This window comes from Sparus aurata, chromosome 15 (assembly GCF_900880675.1).
Source record: "Sparus aurata chromosome 15, fSpaAur1.1, whole genome shotgun sequence".
Lineage (NCBI taxonomy): Eukaryota > Metazoa > Chordata > Actinopteri > Spariformes > Sparidae > Sparus > Sparus aurata.
Window position 1 is genome coordinate 5,911,013 of NC_044201.1, and position 26,888 is coordinate 5,937,900.

General features: G+C 44.3%; 1 protein-coding gene across 1 annotated transcript in view; it reads left to right on the forward strand.

Annotated features, from left to right (window-relative positions):
* The window catches only part of lrmda (leucine rich melanocyte differentiation associated), a 225,434-nt gene that overhangs the window by 172,427 nt on the left and 26,119 nt on the right, over window positions 1-26,888 (forward strand). Inside the window, exon 6 of the mRNA XM_030440977.1 lies at window positions 24,151-24,235. Coding sequence (XP_030296837.1) covers window positions 24,151-24,235 — 85 coding nt within the window. The remainder of the gene's footprint in view (window positions 1-24,150; window positions 24,236-26,888) is intronic.

Consider the following 26,888-nt stretch of genomic DNA (forward strand, 5'->3'; position numbering starts at 1 on the left):
TGTTTCCCTCTCTCTTTGTGTCTCCTTGTCTCGCTCTCTTGTGTCTCTATTTCTCCATCCTGTGACCCTTTCTCTCTCGCTCTCTCCCCCTCTCCTCTGTCCATCTCCTGTCACACACTCAGGCCAGACGGGCCAAAGCCTCTGCTGAAAGCTGCTGGCTCTTCCTCAGTCCGCTCGCAGGGCGAAGGTCAGGACAGCGGCAGGGCTAGAGTTACAGAATAATTAGCTCTGTCAGCGTCATGTTGAAATTAACGTTTGGATGTAGTGCGAGGGTGGGCCAGTGGAATCAACTTAGTACACTTTAGTGCAGTTTGAATTAACATTGTCAGAGTCCATGCGTGCTCTTAGCGGGGCACTTGCCATCATCACACGACATTGTGGTCCATTTTAGTCTCGTCTTCATAGAGAATTTCTTTGACAGCACTACAGTAGTCTAACGTAATGGCTGATTAGAGGGTCAGCCTTTCAGAAGAACTAAGGGATATCTTTGTGATGAAAACAACTACAGCGTCTTGTTGATTTAGAATTAGCGGTGGTTTTTATTTTTACTTTGCCGTAGTTCAAGCCGAGAAACAAAGGAGCGCCATCAGTGATCCTGCGCAGAGCTTGTCAGTGGTAAACGAATCCGACTTCTGTTGCCCTGTACACTCAGCATTTGATTTCGCCTTCCCGAATGTGAAAAGAAAGTTTATCAACCCACAGAACTTCACCTCGCTCGCCTCCAATTGTCTTTTAGCGCACTTTGTTCTCCCAAATTGTGTTCAGATGTTTTTAAGAGTGTCAGTTAACTACCGCATCAGCAAAACAACTTTGATTCCGTAACCCCTTCCCACTATTGATCTTGCCTCGTAGATAAAAGAGCGCTCCCTGAAATCATGCATTTTTCATTGTGGTATCAATGGCAGCCTTTGCATTTGGCATCCCACTTGGCTTAAAGCTATACTCACAAATGCTGTCTGTTTTGCTCTATTGATTCAGAGGGTTTGCATCTTGTATGTTTGAGATATCAGTCCCTTGGCATCATTTTACTTTGTCTTTGATCACCCTGATTGCTGCGAACAGCCGCAAAGAATCAAGCAAATTATTCTTATGAATGTGTTTTCGGTGCAGATTAGCCTTGTGCTTTGTCTCGGAATATTCAAGTAGCAGCACTTTGACATAATTAAGAAAGTGTGTGTGGTCATTCGGATCCCACTGCTCGTGATACGGCAGCTGCTTTGCCTGTTGGACTTGAAACTCTCTTTTTTTTTTTATCACTATTACCCACCGACTGCATGCACACAATCTTTTTCCATGCTCTTATTTTTAAAAATGCTCGTACCGTATTCTTACCAAACGTACACCTTGAAGGAAAAATTGAGAATGGAACTCCAATATTACCTTTCTCGCCAAATAGTAGTTGGCATTGTGATGCTGCTGCTTGTCAGGTGTTAAACAACACTTTGGACCAAGGACAGACAAATGAGAGAGTCCTCCTCTCTAATAGAATCTAAAAAGATGAAAAATATAGTGCAGGAGGCAGGAAGGACTAGTCAAAGAGGTGACCATCAGCATCTCAGCAGCGTGGCTTGGCAGCCTCCAGCCTGCCATGGTGTAATTGGAGAGAAAACATATATGGGAGCAAATAACCCCCTGTCAGGGGCATTAAAAGGAGATGTTGTGACGACTGAGAGCCCTGCCAGCTGAGCACAGGAAAGTGGAGGGGAAGAATAAGGCCCATCAAATGGAAAAACCTGCTTGGAGCAACCGCACATCCAAATATTCAAGATAATTGTTGACCGGTGGAGGAATAGAGCATCTATGTTTGTTTGTGGAACTATCCCCCAAGAGAAAAACAGATATTTGTCACTATTGTCGTCGTCGTTATCCATTCGCTGTCATGCTTTGATTGATTTGACGTGTCTGCTTTGATGAGTGTAATTTGAAAATGGTAAAGGGTAGCATTAACAGCAGTGGCGCTCAGCCCATATTACCGTGGCGTTACATAAAAGGCAGGTGAGGGGCGCGATGAGGAAAATGTGAGCCATAGTCAGAACTAATAGAACTAAAATGTTGAGAGGAAGCGCGCCGACAACGCTATATATGGTTTCACTCTATGGAAAGTGACACTGTCGTCCATTTGAGTGCAAATTAGGCAAACGACACTTAAACTTTCCCAGTAATATAAGACGCGTTTACTCTGTACTGTGTCTCACTTTGCCACTGATGCATTAGCAGTGTCTGGGCTCTTATAGGCTGCTGTCGGCACCTTCCCAGGATTTTCGCGTCGACCTGAGGACCCTGTTGTGAAACCTTCCTCAGCTAACCTTTGTTTGGCAACTAAAAAATCTCCTCTAAACAAATTAGACTCTGGCTTACAAAGGCAAAAATTCCAGCTCCTCAAATTATTGAAATTATCCGAGGCTCTCGGTCGCGCTCTTTTTTTTTTTTTCCATTTATCTCCCATGTCTACTTCACGATCATCACAAAAGAATTCGCCTGTCTCTCCTGAACTTCCCCTGCATTTGCAACCAGCCTGACCCCACCATTCATCCGAGCGTGTCAAAATGTTAATGAGGATCCCCCCCAAAAGCTCTCGGAGGTTAAATAAAGTCTTCATAAGCTGTCGGTCGAAATTCAATAATTTATTTACTTGGCATGTTTCCACTTTCCCTGCCACTCTGCCTCAGTTCTTGTTTCTATCTGGGGACAGGGCTTGTCTTGTTGTGTTTTGTTAAATTTGTGTGTGTGTGTGTGTGTGTGTGTGCGTGTGTGTGTGTGCAGGCAGCTGTGCAGGCAGCCTTTGTCTGTGTGCGAGATTGCTGCTTTAGTTCGGTGGCCCCTCTCATTAATCATCTGGTCAGACTATTTATAATGCGGCAGCCAAGCCGCCACCTCGGTTGCCATTGGCTTTTGTCACCGTGGCACTCTGTTTTGTGGCAGGAGGAAGCCTAATTATTAACTGTTAAGATGACAGCCAGCACTGTTCTGTCAACAGGGCTGGCTGACAGTCAGACTGAAGTGATAGCCCACTGAGCAGCCGTGCACCAACAACAAACTCTACGGCTCAATCCAATTGTCTCGACCTCGGAAGGATATTGTGACACTTTGAATTAAAGTTTGTTTTTGTTTTTTTATACTTAAACAAAACTAATTACATATTTTTTTTAAAATCCCAATAATAAAAAACAATGTCTTCAAGCTGTTTATCTCATAACATCATCAAATATTTACAGTGAACATATTTTTCAATCAGGTAATTACTTCCCTTATTTGATTATGAAGAAAATTGCAGGCGTCATTATCCTTCAGAGTGTCTCAAGAAACCTCAGCATATGATTTTCACTGATTTCCAGTTTTGTATGAAATGGAGGAGGTTGCCAGTCACACAGTCTTTTTGTTTCGTATTGTTAATCAGCGATGTCCTTTGCTAGGTACAGTTATCAAACTAGCATGAATAATTAAATCGCTCCCTGCTTTGCTACGCAATTCTACGTCTTGCAAATGCAAGAGAGATTGAGCAGGCGCTGGACTTGAAGTGTCAAAAGGATATAATATGTATCATTTTGTGGTGAGGGGGAAAAAAAAGAATTAGTGAAAGCCTCCTGGAGAATGACAGTCTTTGTTATTTGTCTTCTGACTTCTTAGCAGACAGCTATCAGGAAGAAAGAGAACTCGCTGTGCACCAGCGAGGGAAGAAAATATGTGAGTCAGACTTTCCCCTCCTCCCTCCTCCTTTCCCCAAAAGCTTGAGATCCCCCTTCCAAAAATGAAAAGGATCAAGTTGCTGTCACTGTCACCGAACAAACATAAACTTTTCTGGCACCTAATAAATAGGCAGTGTGGCATTGTTCTCAAAGCCAGACAGGTGTGTCTGCCTCAGTGATGATGGATTCCATTATTCTGTATGGAAAGCCTGTTGGCTTTCTTGTCATATGTTGTCACACATCTCTCTCCTGAGAGAGAAAGGTTTGAAAGATGGCCAAAAGTAATTACACAGACACGTCCCTGATGCTGTTGCCATGTGTTTTCTCCCGCTCATCACCACTAAAGGTAAAAAAAAATAAAAATAAAAATAAAAATCTGTTACCCACAGCTATATTTCACAGGCAGACGAGGAGTGCAGACATGTCGATGCTCTGCTGCTCTTCTTGTTGTGTTGATTGCAAGCTCATTAACCCGTCAGGTTTATTTTTTCCCAGCTATGAGCGCCAGCTTTGGGAAAGAGCCCTGGGCAGTTTTACTCATCACTAAGGTGGAGCAGCAGGTCCTGATCCGGGCGTGTGGTGATGACATTATTTGCACCTGAATGGCAGGTACATCAACATCTCCTTGTAAACGCATCAAAAGGGAGACAGTGGCACCTTTGTTCTCCTCGCAGCCCACTTGGGTTGCTGACAGCTCGCTGATTGATATTATCATTCTTAATGTCGGTAAATAGTGCCACGCCAGATAGAGAATCAGTTTCCTCTTGGTACTGGAAAGCTCATTTATCTTTCTGCAGCTCGCCCTGGCATATGCCGAAATTGGAGCCGGAAGTAGTCTTCCATTTCAGTCAGAAAGAGATGTGGGTTTTTTTTTTGTTTTTTTTTTCCCCTCACCATCGCCTAATCTTCCCCCTCCGTCTCGTTTTCTCCCCTCGCCTCTGTCTTCCCGGTTATTTTGATTCTGAGTGAGTGAGACTTAACGGGGAGGAAAGATAGAGCTTAAGTCAGTTGTAATATGTTAGGACAACTCTTGATTAGATTCTGTCAGAGTGAGGTCTTTCGGGATCTCTCCTGCTTCAAGTCTCCCCATCCTGGAAGTAGCTCAACAATGAACACATATCAGGTCACTCAAAGACCCTTCTTCCACAAATTTGTGACCAAAATAAGACCCATGCCGGAGTTATGCATGCTCAAAAGGTTGGGCGGCAGAATTATTTAATCGTGCCACATGTTTTGCTGCTCCGAGGGGGGCATTTAACGAGAGAAAACCTGCAGACAGAAAGGCTCTCTGTAACCGTACAGTGGCCACCAAAGGTCTTGGAGACGTCATATTGAAAAGGTTAAACACTGACAGTGAACAAGCCTAACATGGTGGGTACACAACCTCCATGGAACGGCAACAAATGATGGCATTTGGGGAAAAAAAGAAAAAAAAGGAAGAAAAGGCACAAGAGAAAAGTCAATGTCTTTTTTTTTTTTTTTTTTTTTTTTAATTTGAGACAAGAATCATATGAAAACAGGTAACAAACAAGCCACACTTGACAAGGCTGGTGTATCACAGAAAATAAAGCACACACACACCACTGAGTGCTTTGCTATAAGTGCACAATTCAAAGCACCTTTCTCCACGTTTTTTCCCTTCACTCCTCCCCTCTCCAGTCCTGTTACCCCCCCCCCCCCCCCCCCCCCCCCCAGCCTTTGCCATTATGCTGACAGACAGCGCTGATATCCTCTGAGCCGCTGATAGATACGTCATATCTCGGGGAGAAACGGGTTTGTCCTCAGCAGGTGAATACGCGACTCCCTCATCCTCCCGAGTAGACAGACACGCATGACACTTTTCGACACTCTCTCCCTGATAGCACTTTGGCATGCAGGCAGAATCAAAGGGGGCATCTTTCACATGCAATTAGAGCGGAAAATAAAGACGATGAAGTGCAGCGTACAAAGGAAAGCTTGGGGATCAGAGGGCTGTAATGAAAGGTGATTAGAAGTGGGGGCCCCAGCCAATGAGCTGCAGAGAGCTGCGGGAACAAACTCATCCTGGTAGGGTTCTCTATTGAAGACACTATTAGACAGTATCAAAGCTGATAATGACAGACAAGCCACTGGCAGACAGGCATGACTCAAAACGAGGCTAGATCAGTGTGTGCAGTGTGTGTGTGTGTGTGTGTGTGTGTGTGTGTGTGTGTGACAACAAACGAAAGAATGTTTGTACTAACTTATTAACCGATAATGTTTTGATGGTCCTGACAGGAGCATGTGTTTATTTTATGGGAAGGGTTTAATACAGGACTGCGAGGCTTACGTTTAACCTGCGTCCCATTAATAATGACGAATGATAACTTAATGCCTGTGTGATGGACACAGTTGTTCCATAATTTAATGAAGTAGATTAACAATGGATTAAATGTACCTGCTCACAGGTGGAGCAAATGACGTAACTGTCTGTGATGATAATTAAAGGTGCACTGTGTAGTTCTGGGAAAATAAACTTTAATAAGAGAGAAAGCTTCATTGATTGATGTCCATGACTGAATAAGCCAAGTAAACAGCCTAGCACTGTTAACTTGATATGTGTTTATATGGAAATGCATGAATCAAATCAAATGGCTTGGGTTTGTTTTATTGCCCCTTTGATATCGTAAATATATACTTTCATTGTTTAAATGTATTTTTTCCAAAACAGCATTGTGCACCTTTAAGTGTTAAATCTTTGGAAAACATCTTGCCTTCCACCTGTCGAGTTTATGTTTCAGGAGTACGCTAAAGTTGCTTGCTATCGCACTGCTAAATGTAAAGCAGATATTGCGTGCGTTGTAAATTAGTCGGAGAAAAAAAGTGACAAAATTGGATTGAAGCTTACTTTATATTTTGTACTGTGACCGCAATGCAGGAAAGAAATGGAGGAGCTAGTCACAGCTAGCTACAGTAGAGAAAGATTTAGATCGACAGAATAGTTCTGTCAAGTCTTCAGAACAACTGTGTACTATAATAGAACTCTATGAATGTATGGATGACTTTGGGATATAGTGATTGATTGGCATACCTAAGGTGCACATCTTTTTTCTCCCGTGTGCAACAGTAAAGTTCCTTCTTGAATACCTACTACAAGATAAAAAACTAAAGATTGGTTTATACGGACAACCATTAAGAAAAGCAGTATGTAGTATGGGATTGGACACCAATGTAGTACATGGCTGTATAAGTGAGTGTGTCTGTTCCTGTCTAATACTAGGTTAACTGTATTTGCAACATATGAATTCATGCATCATCTTCTTAGGTTTGCTAACTTTTCATGTCAGCCGATAACATCTGACTGGAAGCTACCTATGCCGTCAATCGGAGCTCATTTCACTTCTGACTGAGTGCCATTCTTCCTCTGTCTCTCCATCCCTACTTGTTGGTCCTCAAAATGAAGCCAGGCGTCCTGCTGGGTACTGAGTGAGTGAGTGATGGACATTTGTTTCACTTCTCTCTGGCTTAGCTGAAGAAAAGAAGACCTATTCCTTTCGCCTGCCGTTGCCAGCTGTGAGTGGTTGTCAGGGCCGGGGCTGGTCCAGGGCCTGCTAATGGTGCTGTCTGTCTCAGTCAAGTCCTTGAGGCCTCGAGTCCCTCAAGAGAGACCTAAATCCAAAGTTTGACTGGAATTAAGCACCTGGTGAATGAGCGGAGGGCGACTAAGCTGTCATGGATGAAATCATTGTGACATTACGAGTACAGTTTAGGTCCTGAGAGGCTGCATTGAGAGACTGAAGATGTTGTCGTGCGCTCATGCTAGGCTGAATGTCGGGATTAATCATGGATTTCTGAAAAAGGAAGTTGGTGGACAAAAATTCCTTGTGTGCCCTGGATTAGATATTGAAAGGAAGGAAAAGGAAGCCCTTCCAAAATAAAGGAGAAAAACACACATCGACAGCGAGGCGGAATCCAGGGGTTTTCCACAAACAAACAGCACTAATTCAACGCTTCACCGACACAAAAGCACATTCAATCAAAGCAAACCAAATAACATCCTTGTCAAGAATCTGGTAAATGGGTTGTTTGGCACCCTAACAACAAGTTGCAGTCTGGGCCCATTCAGATTGTCAGCAGACACTACAGGCACGCTGTCGAAGAATGAGAGGCTTAGCGAGGCGGGGGCTGCAGGGGAGCAGCCGGGGCAGCGGGAGAGTTTAAGACCGGCACTGTAGCTATTACAGGATGTCAGGAAATATGCTTAATTGAAAATGATTAGGGCCCTCGTAAAAGCCGATCAAGTCGGGGTTTTGGGGGAGAAAGCACAATTGTCCCGCATAATCCTGCCCGCCGCTGCTCTTTCATCTGGATGAAGAGATCAAAAAAGAGGGGATTTGTAAAGGCCAGACCTCCCTGTGCCACGGCCACTGAGCTCAGATCCTCTCTCCTTTTTTTTCAAATGCACTTCCTCTCTCTCTCTCTCTCTCTCTCTCTCTCGCACACACTCCCCCTTCCTCCCTTTGTTTCTTCCTGTCCTCTTTGCGCTTTTTCCGATTGGTCACAAGGTGCGCAGAGGTCGGTCCCTTTTTTTTCGGGACTTTCGCTAAACGCTCCCGTTCCGCAGCGATATATCACCATGATTTGCGTTAAAGCTGTGAATCGTGACGAGGGGCTTGTGTGACAGCGCGTCTGGAGATTGCAACAGTATTGCCCCGTCTTTATCAGACATCAAAGAAAGACACACAAGCGCACTCACCCTCACGCTGGCTCTGGGTTGTGCTTCCACGTCTCCCTTTATCCATCTTCCAGATAGAAGGAAAAAAAACAAGAAGACAAGAGGAGAGAAAGCGGTCTGAAATGAAAGCTAGAGGGGCCTAGAGAGAGTCAAAGTGAGACACACACAAACATTCGCACACACACGGAGGAATCAGCTGTGAGCCGAATGGATCTGAGTTGGAGGGGGGAGTACACTGCCCTCATGCCCTCTCTTTGAAGTGAGGCACAGGCCGTATGTACAGGCCCCAGAGAGGGGCATGTCTACATCCCCCCCATAGGCTGGCTGAAGGCAGCGGTCCGAGCAGAGCACACACAACACAGAGAATAGAATGGAGCTTCCTAACCGGGCTGCCTTCCCTTTCCTCACCCACACCACGGTGATTTTGTTGAGACGCAGACTGCTCAGGGCGATGGAACTCACCGCGCTTGATTTAACGTTTGCAGTGTTTCAAGCAGATATGATGAAATTTAAGAGAGGAGCTCTGTGTAAGCCAGTGGTCTTGATAAAGTCGTTCGGAAGATTTTCTATGAGCGCCGCGATCAGTCACTTTCGGAAAAAGTGATAGCACGCAGCTCATTCGAGTTGCCCTCTGAGAGATCAGTAATGGCCCTCCGCTATTTATCTTAAGATTGATGTAAAATAAATTCCCCCAAACAGCAACGTGAGTGATGGCTGTTTAGTTCTAGTCTCAACAGTTCTGTTTAAGTCAGTGGATGAAGAGGGATCGCGTCCATTTGTGTTGAGTGCAACGCCATTAACCTCTAGCCCGATTAGCAGGGCGGAAGAAAAACTCGGAGCAGATGATTTCCGTCACTGTAATGTCGCACTGTTGTTCTCAGCTGTCGGAGGCTGCGCTCATAGAACGCTCCCCGTAAACACGCGCACACGCATTTTGATGGACCGCTCCCAGCTTGCGCCCCCTCCGCCTCGCACTCGGCTCGCGGATTGGGCGGGATACGGTGAGACGGTGTGAGGTCTTGTCTGGTCTGGTCTGGGCCACTCTTGCTCTGCTCTGGCCTCGGGGAATGTTTGGCGTGAGATAAGGCTGTGTTTGAAGAGGAGCTCCAGATGCTCGTATATTACAGGTTGTCTTGTCATGCCGCAGATAAAGCCTCAGAGCAGCTCCTGTCGCCAGGCCGAACCACACACAGACGCACACTCACAGGGAAGATAAATGTTTACAGGAGGCATTCACCCTTCGACGGTGTCGTGCCGTGGACGGCGGGGCTGTCAGAGCTCTACCATTTTTAGGCTGTGGCTCATCTCTGCAGCGGCTTTGACAGCATGTTATATGCCGCACGTCGCTTCTTATAAACATATGATTACATTCCCCTCGCTTTGAGATGTTGCCGCAGTTTCATAAAAGATATTGACGGGCTTAACAAACTCTGACAGCTACACTGGAAAAAATGTGTATATATATATATATATATATATATATATATATATATATACATATATATTAGCATGTTCTTGTTTCTGAGATTAAATTTCAGCGAAGCACTGTTCGTATTCCCATGTCTCCTCACACTAGGTAAAACAAACGTGCGATTGTAATTTTAGCTCCTAAAAGGTGAGATTGTGAATTTGTCACACTTATAAAGATATAAAATCCTACAGTGGTGTTCTCCACCTGACTGTCACGCCTGCCTTAAGTTTATTAGGCCTGGAAATAGCTTTTACCGTAGGTCAGATCTTTGCTGAGTAAAGCTGTGGTTTCAGTTTACTCTCGGCGTGTAACCTGGTGAAAAGGCTCCACCCAAAGACATAATTGGTTATTGCTTCTCGTTATTTCATCCGGCTCACCTCCGCGTCTTTTAATTGCATTGTCATCTCCTATTCTTAAGGCGGAGACTGCGCCCCTGCTCGCTATCCAACCTTGAATGAGGTTATTCCTCCCTAATAAGACAAGAGACAGTGGGTTTGTGTAATGCAGCGACGGGTCTCCCTCTGTCATTAAGTCATGTGTTTGCTAAAGTGGAATGGTATATTGCTTGGCATAAAACATGGCGTGTCTTCATTTGTCAGGCTCGTAGAGCTGCGAGACAAACGATGTTCAGAGTGTATGTCTGAGGGCCCTCTGAGACCACAGTTGAGCGGCTGCTCACTGGTGCGTCTCTCATGCTAATGTCATGGTCCCCCAGTCTATCTGTCACCCCATTACGCTAACATCATTATGCACAGGGGCCTGTCTCTGCCGTTGAAAAGAACAGAATCATTCCCGTCTCATTTTGAAGCAAATTGTTTGGGGAACATTTCTCTCTTCCTTTTTCCTTTTTTTTCTTCTTTTTTTTTTCCAGTGGTAATGGCGGGCCAATCATTTTGCAAGGCTCCAGGTATGCAGATGAATGAATAGCTATTTGAGCTGTTTGGTGAAAGGGCTTTTTGTATTATTCATGAGAGGGATGGTGTGTCTGAAAGAGAAAGTGTGTGAGTTTGAAGGGACCAACGTGTCTCTATTAACACACATACATTCACACACAAGTGCGGTGCACATGCATTGTACAAGCATGCCTGCATCAACCATTGCACACACCCTACACTAGTGTTCCCCAAACAGGGGTACGTCCACCCCGGTGGGTCGGTGAGAGTCGCCATAATTGTAACAGTTTTCACTTTCCGCTCTCTTGCTCTCTTCTTTTTATTTTGCACCTACGTGTGTAATATTTTTAGGCAAACGACCTACACGTGTCTGCTGTCACAAATCACACAAAGGGTTTCAATGGAGACAACAAACCAGGGAATTTAACAAAAAGTGTGGATGCCGTCTGATGTCACAAATGAAGCGCATGTGAGTCTTAACTGTAACAGCATGAGCTAACATTCTTAAAAACAACTTTAAACAAATAGTCTTCATGAGAGATCAACAATATTTCAGTCAAGGAACTGTTTTTACATTGATTTTGTATAATGATTGGGTCAGATAATGTGCACTTCATGATAATATTAATAAAACTCGCTGGATGTATCAGGTGGCGCATTAGTGTTTTGGTTTTTTTTGGGGGGGGGAGTATATTATAGTATATAGTATATTAGTCTGATTTCAAATGACATCTGACCCAATATAGTACTGGCAAGTCAATTCATTAACAACCATTTTGGGGCGGCCCCCTGTGTAGTTAGTTGTGCACTGACCCCTGGAGGGTCAATAAAGTAGCATCGGCCCAGGTCTTGAATCTTTACAGTCTGCTACAGCAACATAATCCATTTATATTTGCAAGTTACATGTACAAAAAGTTATATATACAGTAATAAACAATATTAAGTGTATTAAAGTTAATGAATCAAGCTGTGCTTGCAAATGAAGGCATTTACAAATGTAAGGTGTTACGAGTTACCCGCTGGTCACACCCCTGTTTTAGGATTTGTTACAGAACAGAACTAGACGTGACATGTGAAGACCATGCTTGCTGAAGAATAATGGAAGAAAGTAGCACTGAAAAAAAGCCTTAATATTTGTGTTTAGTTGAAAATTAAAGACACACATATGACTACAAATTGTATGACAGTTAGTTATGCTTAGTATATTGATTATCATTATAACCAATGAACCACCATGTATGGCATGCAGAGGTCATGCCTCCCACCATCTCCTGTGAAAACTACATGCTCATGTGGGGAATGCCTTAAAACTATAGCACAAAGTAAAAATGACTAGAAAGAGTTAAAAAGATGAAAATTTGAAAAATCCAGCCCCTGCCACTCCAAGCCATTATAGCACAGATCAAATTTGACTAAACCAAACCAAATTTCCTGAAGGGGTATTTTCATTTTGACAGGGCTGGACAAAGAATGTTGGGAACCACTGCCCCACACTGTCATATGAGCGTCGACGCTTTAGTTTGGTAGTTGATTTTTTTTTTTAGCAAATATATTAAAGTTATCATGGCAGATTTTTGTATTTGAATCAAGCGACCCACTGTCACTTCACACCCCTGCTTCTCCCCACAGCATTGCAACATTTGAGTTTCTCAGCTGCTGGAGTGAAATCATTCGGCTCTGATCTTTCCCCTCTCTTCTCTTGGAATCTTTTCATCTCACCCGGCGCAGGTTCAAATCCAGGTTAAAACCTTTGTCTCAATCTAGATCTCGCGGCCCTGGCAAACAGCACAAATTCCGATCTGTCAGCTCAGCAGATTCCTCGTGCTGGTGCTCCAGTCTCCTGCATGTGTGCCGCCTCTCTCTCCCTGTGTGGGAGGTATGCTAGCCGTGCAGCCACCTGCTAATTTAAAAGCTTCAATCAGCTCTGCTCACTGAGGAGACAACCCTGGGTTCCTGTAATTGCCCTGGTGACAGTGCTTCGGCGAGAGAGAGAAAAAGAAAAAAAAAAACCTCTCCCTGTCTGTGTCATCATTTACACAACGTTATGAATAGGTTAATAAAATAAAATACTTTAATTATAGCTTAGTTGCCATATTGTTAATGGCGTGAGTGTGGCTCAATTGAATAGTGCAGTTTCTACTATTAATTATCTGAAAGTGAACTTGTTTAAATGATATTTTACAGCCCCTTGATAAAATTACCGCTAGAGGCAATGTAATGATAGACAGACAAAGGCCATCCACGAATTATCATAAACTATTAGCTTGTTTCCAAAGGGTTTTATGTTAATCTTTTAGCGCTTAAGTACCCTGCAATTAACATATCAGGAGGAGCTGCCTTCCAGCTAGGCTTGCAAATTGAAGTCCTCAGATAAAAAAGCTATTGAGATGAAACCCTGAAAGAGAAGAGGAGCTATCGCACTGAAGTGTGCTGGAATTTTCACTCGTGTGTGTGTGTGTGTGTGTGTGTGTGTGTGTGTGCGCGTGTGTGTGTGTGCGCGCGCTTGCACATTTGTGAGAGAGGGAGCGCGATAGAGAGACTTTAAGAGCACTGAGACAAAGAATGAGTGAAAAAGAGAGCAAGATGCCGTGAGAGTGTCTGTGATCAAGGATGTATAACAATTCCATTATCTCTCTTGGGTGATGACATGAGATGTCTCTTTCAGGCCTCTCTCCTTTTGTCTAATGCTACACAGTGTGCGCGCTATAGGGGGACGGAGACGGCTCTCATTGGCTGCGATGGCGGCATCTGATGGAATGTGTTTACATATCAGGCTAGTGGCTTGATATGCAAATGCGGCGCGTTGAAAAGGCTACAGGGAGATATGGTTCATTGTTAGGTCTTCACAGTCTGTGTTCCCTTTTATGCTAAGCACAATTGTATCCACTGAGCGAGCATCTTGTAAACCGCCCCGTTGCCTTTGGTAGGTTAAACCCACAAAGGAGACCCATGCTTTGGAAGATATGCATGTTTTATAGGATAATTGGCAGCTTTGCTTTGGTCTGCTTTCTTTGTTGTCGACACGTAGCAGCTGACACCATTTACATTTACTACAATTAAATGGAAATACCCATAATGCACGTCTTACGAGTTCAGTTTATTTGTCCAGGGTATTTATTGTAAAAAAATAAAAGAAATAGAAGAGGGTTATCATATTCCTGGGAGAATCATCCTCATTTTTTTGTGAATAAAACATATTATTGAAACATAAGGCGATGATGAAATTACTTGTTTGTTTTTTCTCGAATAATTAGCTAATTGTTTGTGATTCGGCAGCATTTTTCCCCTCCCCGCTCGTAGCCATGCAGTCAGCCTCGCTGCAGAAAGCGACCCACAGTGTATGAGGATAATGAATTGTTAGACCATTGCGCAGGGCATTCTGCACATTCTAGCACACATCAGTCCTGACTCAGTGAAACCATATTGCACATAGAGTGCTGTGATATTTTCCTCTATCACCCAAAGATAGATGACTCCGCTGAGGCCTTAATCTCATGTTAAAGATTTGTTGGCCTCTAGAAGTCAGACCTAGCATTGAGATGCCTCGCCTGATTTATATTCACTGGCATGGAAGGGAAGCCAAGTGCACTATCTGCAAAGCAGATGCTGCGGCAGTGCCCTTGTATTAGGCTTTATATTTCACCTGAAATAAAACCTCCAAACAAGGTCACGTCCTCGAACCTCCTCTTCCCTCTCTCATTTCTCTCTCATTTCTTCCCTTCTTTCTTTTCACATTTCTAACAAGCCAACTTCATAGTCCTGTAAATGTGGAAAAAATACCATATGAAATGGCACAGTTAATTTTCTTTCATGGCTTAGTATGAGAGCAGAACGCTGAGAGGGAGAAATAAGGAACACGGCCGGCCAAAAATCCTGATGAACACTGCCTTTAAAACCAAATTCTTGTCTGTCAGCCCCTCTAATTTATGGGGCGGAGATTACAAAGCTACCGATACAATAAATTAAACTGATGGACAGAATTATGCCCAGTGCTTCCTGCTCTCCCCAATGACGCACACTAACTTAGCACCGCCTGACAATGAGTGTGATTTACCACCCGGGCAAGAGTGGAGAAGGGAAAACATTCACAGGCGGAGGCACCCAGGCCTCACTTTGGCCCGCAGCCTAGTGAATAAAACCCCGCTTTAATTCACCCGCAAACGTGTCGCCATTAAAAGACTAAGAATAGGGATTGCGGATCATAAATACTCGCTGATTTATTAGCTAACAACAAAGAGCATAGGCCCGGCCAAGGAGAGGGAGATTGTTTGAAAGAATGTTGTCAAGGAGAGAGGAAAAACACACTCGTTCGCTCGTTCTCACTCACAGACACTCTCGGCTAAATCTGACCGGCGATGTAGCCCGGCCCTATCTCCTGCAGCAGCGTCGGAGCAGATGTGTCTGCTCTCCTCTCAATGTGTGACAGACAGAGAAGATAAACAGAGGGAAAAGCGGAGGGAGAGAGAGGAAGAGACGGAGAGAGGGAGGGAGGTAAAGGGAGCGGGAGCTGGCACGGCACTGGCTAATTTATCTCGCTGAGAGACAGATTAAAGAGAGAGGAGAGTGAAACAAAGTTCCACTGGCTTAATCAGCGGACAGCCTGCTAGCAGAAGACATGATAAATCAGAGGGGGCTCAGTCCAGGAGAAAGCCTTTGCTCTGGGAGGGGACGGGGAGACATCCTCCGCCAAACAGCAGTATCTTTTACATGGGCTGTCGTGAATAGCAGCTCGCGAACTCGCTATGTGTGCGCCTGCAATCGATACTCATTGCTATTGTTTGAGCAAACATTGTTGTACAGTAGCTTTCTGCCGTTGCCGTGTTCCGACGCTGTTATTTTTAGTGGCGGGCGAACAATCCTGCCCGGTGGTGGTGTGTAAACAGGACAAAGGGACATGAAGGGCCTTAAGTTTCCCGTCGGTCATTCTGTGCGGCGTGTCTTTCTTTAGCGTCATGTCTGACGGGAGGGAGGGGGAGAGGGAGAGGGAGACTAACCTCAGGGCCTAACCCAGGAACAGGAAGAGGGGCTTAGATATCCCTGTGTCATTAGTTCACGACGGGGTCACAGCTGGGCCACTCAGAGCGTGATTACACCCCTTGATTTATCTGCTTTGGAGCCCAAACACAGATAAATCTCCGAGCTCATCCCCGCCGTGGGATCCTCACTGTCTGATAAACGGCCCAAGCTGAATAAACAACCTCCACCCACCCCCCACCCCCCCTCTTCTACTCCCACAAACACCCAACCCCTCATACATTATGAATAATTCATTCGGATTGCGAGCTCTGTTAAATGTGTATATGTTGTATCTTAAATGGCGATGGGGCTCCTATGATCTCCTCAGCGCGCGTCCGTGATGAAATGCTAGCGAGGCGGAGGTTGGCGGACATTTTGTTTTGCAGTTGTAAACTTCATTTCCCCGACCCCGGCCGCCGTCCTCCAGCATTTCCACATAAATAAGCTTTATGCAAATGTGTCGCGGGTTAGCTCCCGTGTAGATATTGGCCTGTCTGCGACTTTATGACAAAGTTTAAAACCATTCATTACCGTGACCCCCGCGGTAAATTCACTTAGTGGCGAATTGCCCCGGCTCTCCTGTTTGGTGCGCTGATGTGATCACGAGTGCATTTTTAACTTAATTAATTGGCCGTTTCTGTTGACAAGAAATTTATGCAGTAATAATTTGCTCGGAATAGATGCAGAGCGCAGGAAATGAGATATCCATCAGGGCGCTTGTGTTCCGCCAGCTGCACCGCGGCTAATATGAAAGTATTTCAGGCTGCTCAGACCCTGCTGTTTGCGCAGTCAAGATTATATATACCCACGATCCATTGCCTGCCTCAGAGGCGCTCATGGAGGTCTATGATAACAAAGACTATGTGATTTATGGCCTGCTGTGAAAGCAGAACTTGATGAGATTAAACAATTTCATAGCACGAGTGTTTCTCAGAGGGCCCTCTGATTTGTGGCAGCAACGCCGACAGTAAATCAGGTTTATATATCTGAAAGCATGCTCAGCAAAGGAGTGCAATTACTGTTTAAGACAGCTACTTTTTATTTAATTTTTATCCCTGGTTTGTCTCTTTTATTCCCGGCCTGTCACATCGCCACTCACCTTCATAAGTCCTTCTGAAAAGAAGGGTTGAAGAAGAGAGGAGGAGGTGGGGAGGTGGCAGAGGGGAAGGCACCGCAGCGCGCACGGCCCTCTGCTATCTCTCCTCCGCAGCTTTTTGAGAAACAAGAAGAACAACAACAACCAGGGGACGACGACGGCCACCGGCAGAACAACACGGGCATCCATAGAGCGGGAGGAGGCGCTCCATTTTTAATGCATTGTTTGCCTGCTGCTCTGTCCCTGTCTGGGTAAATGGAGTAGGCAGAGTGTAATTAGAGAGCCGGGCTTTGCTCCGTGCCATAAAGATGACATGGTGTAATGATACAGCTTACAGGCCCGCAGAGGGTTCTGTCTCGCGACGGAGGATCTCGGTCGTTTGCCTGTGACTTATGATAGGTGTGGAAGATGACAGTGTTATCATCGCGACGTGGAACTCACAGATGTGGAAATGTCTTGCGAAAGGTTGTCAGGGGTTTGGAGGCGAGCAGAGATGGATGAGGAGCATGTTAATTCTCTGTGTGTACGGATCGCCGTGTAATACTTTCAGAGGAATAACATTTTTCGTAGGTTATTTGTGATTATTTTTTTTTTTTTTCAAATATGTGGCGTTATTCGTTAAATAGGTCGGAATTTAGAATCACGTAAGATGGGTTCTACAATGATCTTTATTTAGTACGACAACAGATCAAAAACACAAACAAAAAATTCATTTTATTAATATCACACCACTGGGCGCCCTGCATTTAGCTGAGGTCAGAGTTCTTCAATTTATATAACCGCGGTTGTGCTGTATTCACATCGTACAAGTCTGCGGCTGTACTAATCAACTAATCAGTTTGTGTTTTTGCATCAACACTGGTGAGCGTGTGTGTGCATGCATGTGCAATGCGTGTTTCATGCCTTCAAATGATATGAGAATGGGTGTGTGAGCGCATGCAGACGTGCAGATCGGTGTTGTTTTGAAGTTGTGGTTAAATGTTCCACCGTTGTGCGTGCGTGCGTGTGTGTGTGTGTGTGTGAGAGAGGGAGGGAGTGTTTGTGTGCGTCTGTGTCCTTGGGTGAAGATGTGAGTTGTGCATCTGTCTGCATCATCCCATATCTTCCCAGAAAACATAAAAAGATCTCATTATTTCGACACATCTCAGGTTTTTTTTTTTTTTTTTTCCTTTTTTTCTTTTTCTTTTTTTTATTTTCTTTTTTTCCTGCCCTTTTTTCTTCCCGTATGCCTTGAGTCAAAATTAGTTTTCATTCCCTCTGTGATCTTACTGACTGAAGCCGGCTCAAAGTAAAGAAAATCGCAGTCTTCGTATCTTCGTAGCGAGGCTGAGTCAAACACACACTTCACATCACACAGCCGCAGTCTGAGTTAAGCATTGCTAAGTAACCTTCACATTTCACTCGTGTGAAGAGCTAATTTCCTTTAAGTTCACATGTCACTTTTTGTGCCTCTTTTTGTGGGTCCTCTTCAAATGTCTCTCGGCGTCTAATTGCATAGGAAACATTCTAGACAAGCCGGTGTGACAGGCCCGCTCCCAGAGTCTTCAATTATTAAACATCCTACACTCTAGAAAACAGCCCTGACGTTAGCTACAGCCCCTAATCAGAACAGAAAGCCTCATGATATGTCACACTCCTTAGTTGCTGTGGTTTTGTGTACGTGTGTGTGTTTGTGCAGTTTACAGTTTGTGCAGGAAAGATGAAAATATTTCTTTTCACATCAGTTAAATAAGGCAAAACTCTGACAAAAATGATTTTTGTCACAGGTAGATCAGAACGCTCGCGTCGTCCCTTTTTCTCCTGTCTGAGAGATAAAAGAAATTGTTTGTGCTTATGAAAATATATGAAACAATCAGTTATGTTTTGTCTAAAAAGTTTGAAAAAGACATTTAATCATTGTTTTAACTAATATATTCAACATTTTGCGATACTTTTTTTTTTTTTTTTTTTTTGCCGTTGCAGCTATGGGTTTCGTGCCAATGGAAAGGTCATGCTCGACCAAAATAGGAAATAGCCTCAAGCTAATTGTGCTGCATACCTGTAACGTAGCCCTACGTCTCCGCTTTAGATCACCTGCGCTTATTCTGCGAGACACTCAAGGAAAAGGTCGAGCGACTTCTTAAACTTCAGCTTTGAAAACAAATACGGCCTTATTACCATCTATGAGTCACCGCTACGGGTGATTAACGTCCAACAGCACTCAACCTTTGCCTGTCTGACGCTTAGCCGTACACAAAACGCCGATGTTCCCTGTTGCTGGTTTGCTCCGTGTGCCCCGTGCCCCGAGCCAAACATCTGAACAGTTGCTCTTGTGATCAGTGATCATATGATACATTTACTCCGAGCGAGTTCATTGGAGTAGAACTGGTAAATCATTAAACACACGCTCGGCAGTCTTCCCGCTGAGCAAAAGACTGCTGTACTACCCACAAGTGCAGGCACCATTACATCAAATGTTCTTCCCCCTGCCATTACCTAAGAAAACAGAATTAATACTTTTCATGCACACAACGGCAATTTGAAACACATTATAATATTTTCTCGACTCCCCTAAGCCACAATCTTTAAGATCAGATGTAAAAAAAGGGAAGAATTTGAATTCATGAACTACTTTACTTCCTTTCAACAAGCCAGTTGATTGTTGCTTGCAAAATATGCATTTTAAAGAATTTACCGACACAAGTTTTTTCTGTCCTTTGCGTGTACATATATAAGAGGTACAATCTCTGGTAGAGAGTTGGAGCACTTCTCATCCCATCGTTGCCATCCCATGCTGTAAGACGCTGCAAGCTGCCGCTACTTACTCGTGCGCCGCTGTTTATTTCTAAAAGTGTTGTATTGTTTGTAACCCCTAACTTCAGAAGTGCGAGACATGAATCGCAAAGAATCCCGTCTACTGAAGAAATAAACGTGTCATGCCGGCATTAAATGTTGACTCAAATAAGTTCACAAGTTGTGTCTCCTCTGATCTCCAACATGATCAGAAGGCAGCACCAGTTTACAGAGACAAGACGTGAAGAAAGTTCCATGCGCAGACACAAAAGAAATATTTTGATATAGACCCAAAGAGAAAACATATCAAAAGACATTTTTATACATGTCTTTTGCAAGCACAAAAAGCAGAAATGGTGTCAGGAGAAAACAAAACAGAAGGCTTGTTTCTTCCAACAATTGCTTTAAGCTACAAAAATCTCCTTGAGTCCCTAGCCTCCCCTCAATGTCAGCCCCCCCCCCCCCCCCCCCCCCCCCCCCTCCCCTCGCCCTCCCTCTCTCCTTTTCTCCCTCTCCTCGTCGTTTCTCTCTTTTCCCCTTTTCCCTCTCTGAGGCAGGACAGGGCCCTCTTTGCTCCCTGATAGGTTGCGGGCTGATGCTTAGCAACAACATTCCTGTGCCCTAAGTAGCAGTAAGCCTCTGGCTGAACTCTTTGATGTGGCTGTCAGGCCACATTTATTTCCTTTTAGCACTTTGTCTACTTGTCCAGATGTATAAGGAGATAAAAAGGGCTGGTGTTTACACTGGTCTCCCTCTGTAGCGCGGCTGTAATTAGATTGTATTGCTGGTCAGTCTTAAGGAGGGAGGTGAGGTGAGGCAAAGCTGGAACCACCTGTGTCGGGATGAGCTGGTTTCGGGGTGAGACCTCAGAGGCAGCCGAGGCAAGACGAGGGAAAGCAACGCGCAAAAGTAGTAACTTTCTGTTGCTTTTGTACACAACGCCGTGGCAGCCGACATCATAATCACATTCTCGAGAAATCTCGCCGGATCAGTGGATGTCGGAGTAATGTACCGTATTATAACACCCATCAAGATTCGGAATCGACAGCCAAGCTTGCAAACTCTGTAAACTTTGTTGCATCGGAAAAAAAAAAAAAAAAAAACACCCAGATACGCGTCAACCTTCCCCCGACTCACTTTTTCGGTATCTCATATTTTCAGGAACCCCGCCGTGGAGGTGGTTATGTGCTCCGTGTGGCTCTCTTTGTGTTTTGCTTCTCCTTGTCTTTCCTTCCCTTCCCCTGTCTCTCCGCTCCTGCTCCCCTTCTCTCGCGGTGATATGTTGGAAGTAATAATCACTATTGCCTCTGGGTTTATCAGCATTTATTCGCATAACAACACAGAAAAAGGGAGAAGACAGACAGCACTGGTGTGATGTATTATCCAGTACGGGAATCATCTTTCATAATGACATCCAACAGAGCTTCCTCTCTCTGCCACCACCCATTCCTCTCCCTCGTGCGCACACACACACACACACACACACACAAACACACACACACACACACACTTTCTTCATTTCTCTCTCCCCTCGTTCCACTCCCCTCTGTCCACCCTTTATTATCACAGAATCCGTGGTGCTCCCCAGCCTGTAAATTTGTGCCGCATTATCATAAGCTGTGGTGATAACTCACATTGCACAGAGACAATAATGATGTGAACACTCAGCATATGCCCCGGGCCCAGCAAATTAAAACAATGCTCAGCTTGATGAGCAGACTAATCTGGACAGCAGAGAGACCGAGAGAGAGGGAGAGAGGGAAAGAGGAGAAGGGGGTCCGGGGAGCATCTTGAATAGACGACACAGCAGCACCTCCCTCTGTTCAGTGTAGGTACAACTGTAGAGAACAAGGCAGGGAGGGAAAGAAAGGACGCAAGGAAGGGGGATAAGAGCGTGGAAGCATTATTAGAAGACGCTTTTATTGAAAACATGAAAGGGATACGGCGTGTGAGGACATCGTGAGACGATCATTACCTTTTTATTTAGTTTGTTTTTGTTGATCTGGACCTTTTGGGAGCTGAACAAACACGGTGTACGGCACATGCAAATGTTTTTCAATTCTGCAATAGACGCAGTAAAGAAGGGAATTGTGTCACGTTATTGTTGGAGGTGTTATCAAGCTCCTGGGAGTAATCAAACACTCTCGTGTTTCAACATGAGCTTCCCCAAAATTTTATTATGTGGTAATTATTTAGTAGTTTAGCTAAATGTCAGTTCTTCATTTATCTTTGGATTTAATTCTGAAAGGGCGTGTTAGCTGGAGAACATCACAAAGGTTCTGTCGTGCAATTAATCATGGTTTTAATGTTTTAAAAGCAAAGCCTGGACTATAAAACGTGGAAATATTCTAAGTCGTGAATATGTCGTGCCTCCGTGCAAGAGAGAAATTTCCCCTTCACTTGTTCCACATGCTCTCCCATCATAAGCATTTCTGCTGCCCTCTTATCCTCTGGACAGGTCATTGACTAAAGTGAAAGAGTGCACATGTGCAGGGGAACGGAGGAAGGTCTGGGAGGAGAAAAGGGAGGATCAAGACGCACGAAAGCTGGCTGATTGATGCTCCGTGGGTGGGGTGAAACGGTTGCGCTGGATAAGACGGGAAGTGACAGCCGCAGATGTTGAATGGGTTTGGTGTTTGATCAGCAGGCATGATACCGAGGAGCTGAAGTGGTGGTGTCATGCATATAGCGCGGGGACTGGGTGGGTGGTTATGCTGAAAGCAGGGTGACGAACGTCCCCCAGGACCGAAACCGGAGTGTTTGGAGGCGGCCCAAGGCGAACCCCAACAGTCCTCCCTCTCCTCCTTCTCCTCCCGCACATAGTCTGTGGGTGGTGCTGTTAATAATGTGGCAACTAGGAAGATTAATTGTGGGCAAGCAGCAGGATTAGGAGGGGCTTTTGGGGGGCCAAGCAGGCCAGAAGAGGCCCAGGCTTGTGATCTTTCAAGCAGGCCAGGAAATGAGGCAAGCAGGGGCGCAACTCTGAATAGCATGAAGGCGGATCAAATAGAGAGGGCTCACAATGCTCCAGTTGCTCTGTTAGCTTATAATAATTGTCACAGACAGACCATTTGTGTGTCCATTATGACAGCCCATAACAATTATATACTCAAAATCCTTCTTCGGGATCCTCTCACTGGCACATTCCAGTATCCATTTGGCCGGTGCTGCAGTTAAACAAAATATAAAGTATGAATAACCGATTGTTCTTCCTCAAATGGGATGTGTCAGTTTTTATGAGTACAGTATGTTCTTGTTTTGGGTTGTTTTACTTCTCGTATAACGCATTCCAAACAAGTACAGTGCGCAAGCAGGGAGTGATCGGCTGACATCTCCTAACAGGTTTCAGCCACTCCAGAGGCTGAGAGCAGCAGGTCTGCCGTCAAAATAATATTTCCATTCCGAGCTGTTTCTTTGGAAAGCATGGCCCACGAGCATACATGTATGTAGTGAGGTCTCAGAATAAGCTTATTTTGCCTTTTTTTTTTCCCCCTTTGGTGTAATATGAGACACATGCTGGCCTGACCTTAATGCCTTTCAGAGATGCTATCTGAAAGAACATTATGTGATCGTTTTCAATTCACAGTGCTCTCTTTTGCCGATGAAGAATATGGTTCCATTTAACGGTGCAGACCGTTCCATTTCTCAAGGTTATGCATGGGCATGCAGAGGAACAACAATAAAAGTGGGAAAAATGCTGCTCCAAACCATCTCTAATATGTATTTGTCAGTTGAGTCTCTCGCTATGATTAAAGGCCCAGTGAATTCCTTCCTGCAGGAAAGGAAAGTATTTCTGCAAAGGCATCAGATATCGCCATGTCATGATAAACTGCCTGCTCCACTAGCTAAAAGGCTAAGGGAAGGAAGAGGATGTTTTGGACCTTGAAAGTGCAACAGAAGAACAACAACACAAGAAACTCTTGACCTGTTTGGGAACATGTTCAGAGGTTCAGGCCCTCTGTTTTCTCTTTGTCTTCAAGCAGCATTTGTCACACTTGTTTAGCCTGAATCTCTGACTGGACTTACAATCTGTGGCTCATTCTAGTTCTGCAGGAAGGAATCTGTGCACATGTTCACCTCACATTTTAACCACAGGACATTAAATAAGATTTGTTTAACATGCAAACTGCATTTCCACTTATTTAATTTAAAACCAGTGTAGAGACTACACTGACTACCCTCACATTACCACGCTACATTTGGCTGTTCAGAGTGACTGACGTCTACCCTTTAGTTGACCACTGCAGGAGGTCATGGCTGAGTGAAGGTCAAGACCTCTCCTCCCTAACCACGTCGTAGATCAGACCATCAAAGCCAGGAGTGTAGCTCCGTAACATGTGAGAAGTAATAAAACACGACCTGCCACATTATGTCATAAAACAGGAGCAGTGTTTCCAGCGTTTCCTGAGTCGTTCCCAAAGGATTTATGACACTCACAGTCAGCTACAGTGATACTTGTCATTTATAAAACTCGTCAAATTTTCCGTCTTCTAAATTCTATTTGTGTGTCACCTTTCTCCTAGTCACCTAACGAGCCTGGATGTGAGAGTGACCCTCTGCCCTACACTCCTCTACCCCGAGGATCCAGAGATGCCAAGAACCACAAAGGTAAGAACCGGATCTTTGGACTTAACCTTCTCAGTCAAGGGGCTTATACATACTTCTGCACATATATTCTTCAAAGTAAACAAGAAGCAACATGAATTATCATACATTCAATCATAAACCAGGCGCATGGATTATGTAAATATGAGTCATAACCCTCACAGCTACTGAGAGTGGGAATCTATTGACCTCTTGACTGAGCTGAAGTTATGCTATCTATTCATATTGATCTCGTCTCATCTGTGATATGTCCGTGGTTTTAATAAATCAGAGTAATCTGGGCTGACTCTGATCTGAATGTATGCGTGGGAGGAGCGCACCGTACATGGGCAAGATGAAACATCCTTGATCTGTTGATACTAGACATTGATTGGGCCCCATATTGACCCTGTGTTGTCAGTTGATGTAATTGTGCTGCAACTTAACATCCAACACTCAATCATTAAGAAGAAACAATGCTCTAAATTACTTGTGCAACCACCTCCTCAGCTGAGGCTCCTTTAAAAAGCCCTAGCAATTCGTTTTAATATACATTACCCATTAGTCAGATTATATGAAATGGAAAAAGATAACTACATAAAAAAAATTGATTTTTACTGGATCCATCCATCCATCCAAGTCCATGTAGAGCATCTGTGTCCTTTGTCTACCAGAACATATTTCAGAGGCCATCTTAAGAATTAGAATTGTATGTAAAGTTAATAAAGATTATCTTTAATAAGAATGTCACCATAGTAGAAGCTGCTCTGTAGTAGTAGTCTAAAGGTTAAAGGTAAGGTGTGTATGAAAGTTCCTGACCCGACATAGTTTACTGTACATGACTGCTGGAGAATAACAGTAACAGGCTTACTGGACCATTGTTGTACTGGACCTCTGTTTTACTGGACCTTTCTTGTGGCTTTGGTGATGATGTTAGATGGTTGGTTGGTTCGGTTTAGGTGCCAAAACCACCTGGTTAGGTTTCAGGAAAAGGTCACAGTTTGGGTTAAATGAGTTCATGCAGTAACTTAAGTTGTGTTGCGTACGCAATGTAATTTAACTTTTATCGGTTTCTTACAGATCATGAACATTGGCCTCCGAGAAAATAAGTACGTTAGGTGACTTCAATTACATTGCGTACACAATATAGATATTTTTCAGTTTTGCATGGGACATGAACGTTGGCTTCATGGATGAAAGTCCGGGTGTGTTTGAGCCATCCAAACACCCCTCCTCTTCTATATGCGGACTTTGTCAACTTTTATTCTACATCACCTGACTTCCTCCTTTGCTCCCATCATAATTACTATAGCCAACAGAGGTCAACACCTAATAATAACAGAAATATGGCTTATAATGGGCTGCCTGCACAGATAACATATATGGGCATTTTTCTGTTGAGGTTTAGGCACTATGACTACCTGGTCAGGTTTAACAACATATCACAGTGAGGGTTCAAATCAGTATGTTGCATAGCTTAGAATACGTTGTGTACCCAATGTAATTTAAGTCATTTCAACTTCACACGGGACACGAACACAGGTCTCCTCAAGTAAAAGTATTTCATGCCACCGAACTTCCTCCTGTGTTCCCGTCATAATTACTACAGCCACTAGGGGTTGCTTTCTAACAATATAAAATGGGTCGTAGTGGTCGTTTTAACGCCCCGAACAGGCAGTTTACAAGAAACAGGCAGGCTGAAACCAGAATCAACTGTTTACCAGGAGGTAGGCTTTCCACAATAAGCCCCACTTTCCTTAGGGTGAAATAACCCCCTAGTTCTTATCCCTGAGACATTCATCACTGTCTTCGCAATGCAAAACGCTCGAGAAGGGTTGACCACCACCATGCTAGCGCAACGTATCTCCACCCTCCGTGTACTGTGCCAAGGACAGATCTGTGTCGTGAGAAGCGTGGACGGTGGCAGCTCTCATCGGATGTAGGGACAGGAAGAGTCCCCCCCGTGCTTTGTCAAAATCAGACCTGGCTAAGAACAGTCCGTTTAAAGGTGAGAGGATCTGGCACATGAAATATTCCCCCCCCCCCCTCCGTCTAAGATCTGAGCGGCGGTGACAGTCTCCATTTGTTATTTTTATGATGCAGCGCTGCAGTCTTAGATAACACAGCCCTCATCTTCGCCCTTCACCTCCTCTTCATGTCCCTGCCTCCAGCCCCCTACCCCAGCGCTTTGTTGTGTTTTTCCTTTTCTCTTATTTACACTTCTTAGACTTACTTGAGTATTCTCGCTGTGTTGGTCACAGTAGCTCCTCTTTCATGGGGAACAAAGCCGTGGCAACGCAACGCTGCAACAAACCCAATTTTTTTAGACAGTAATTCCAAACAACTAAGTTTTCACTGGCTTGGATATAGGATATAAACAATAGAGGGGAAACAATATACAGTATGATTTTATGAAATTCAATGCGTTTGGTGAATTAAACAATTTACTACGCCGGTTTCCTCAAAGTCTGTTGAAGAAGTGAGGTGCTCCGGCGATGCTCTCTGTCCTGTTGTTGTCCTCGCATCACATTACTTGTTTTTGTTGTCTTCTGTTGTCTGCAAAGTACCAGCTTTTGTTTTTTATGCTGTGATAAAAAAAAAAGAAAGAAAGCAACAAACCACACTATGTTTTAGCTATATGCGATAAAGGGCACTTTGCCGTGTTGAAAATATATGG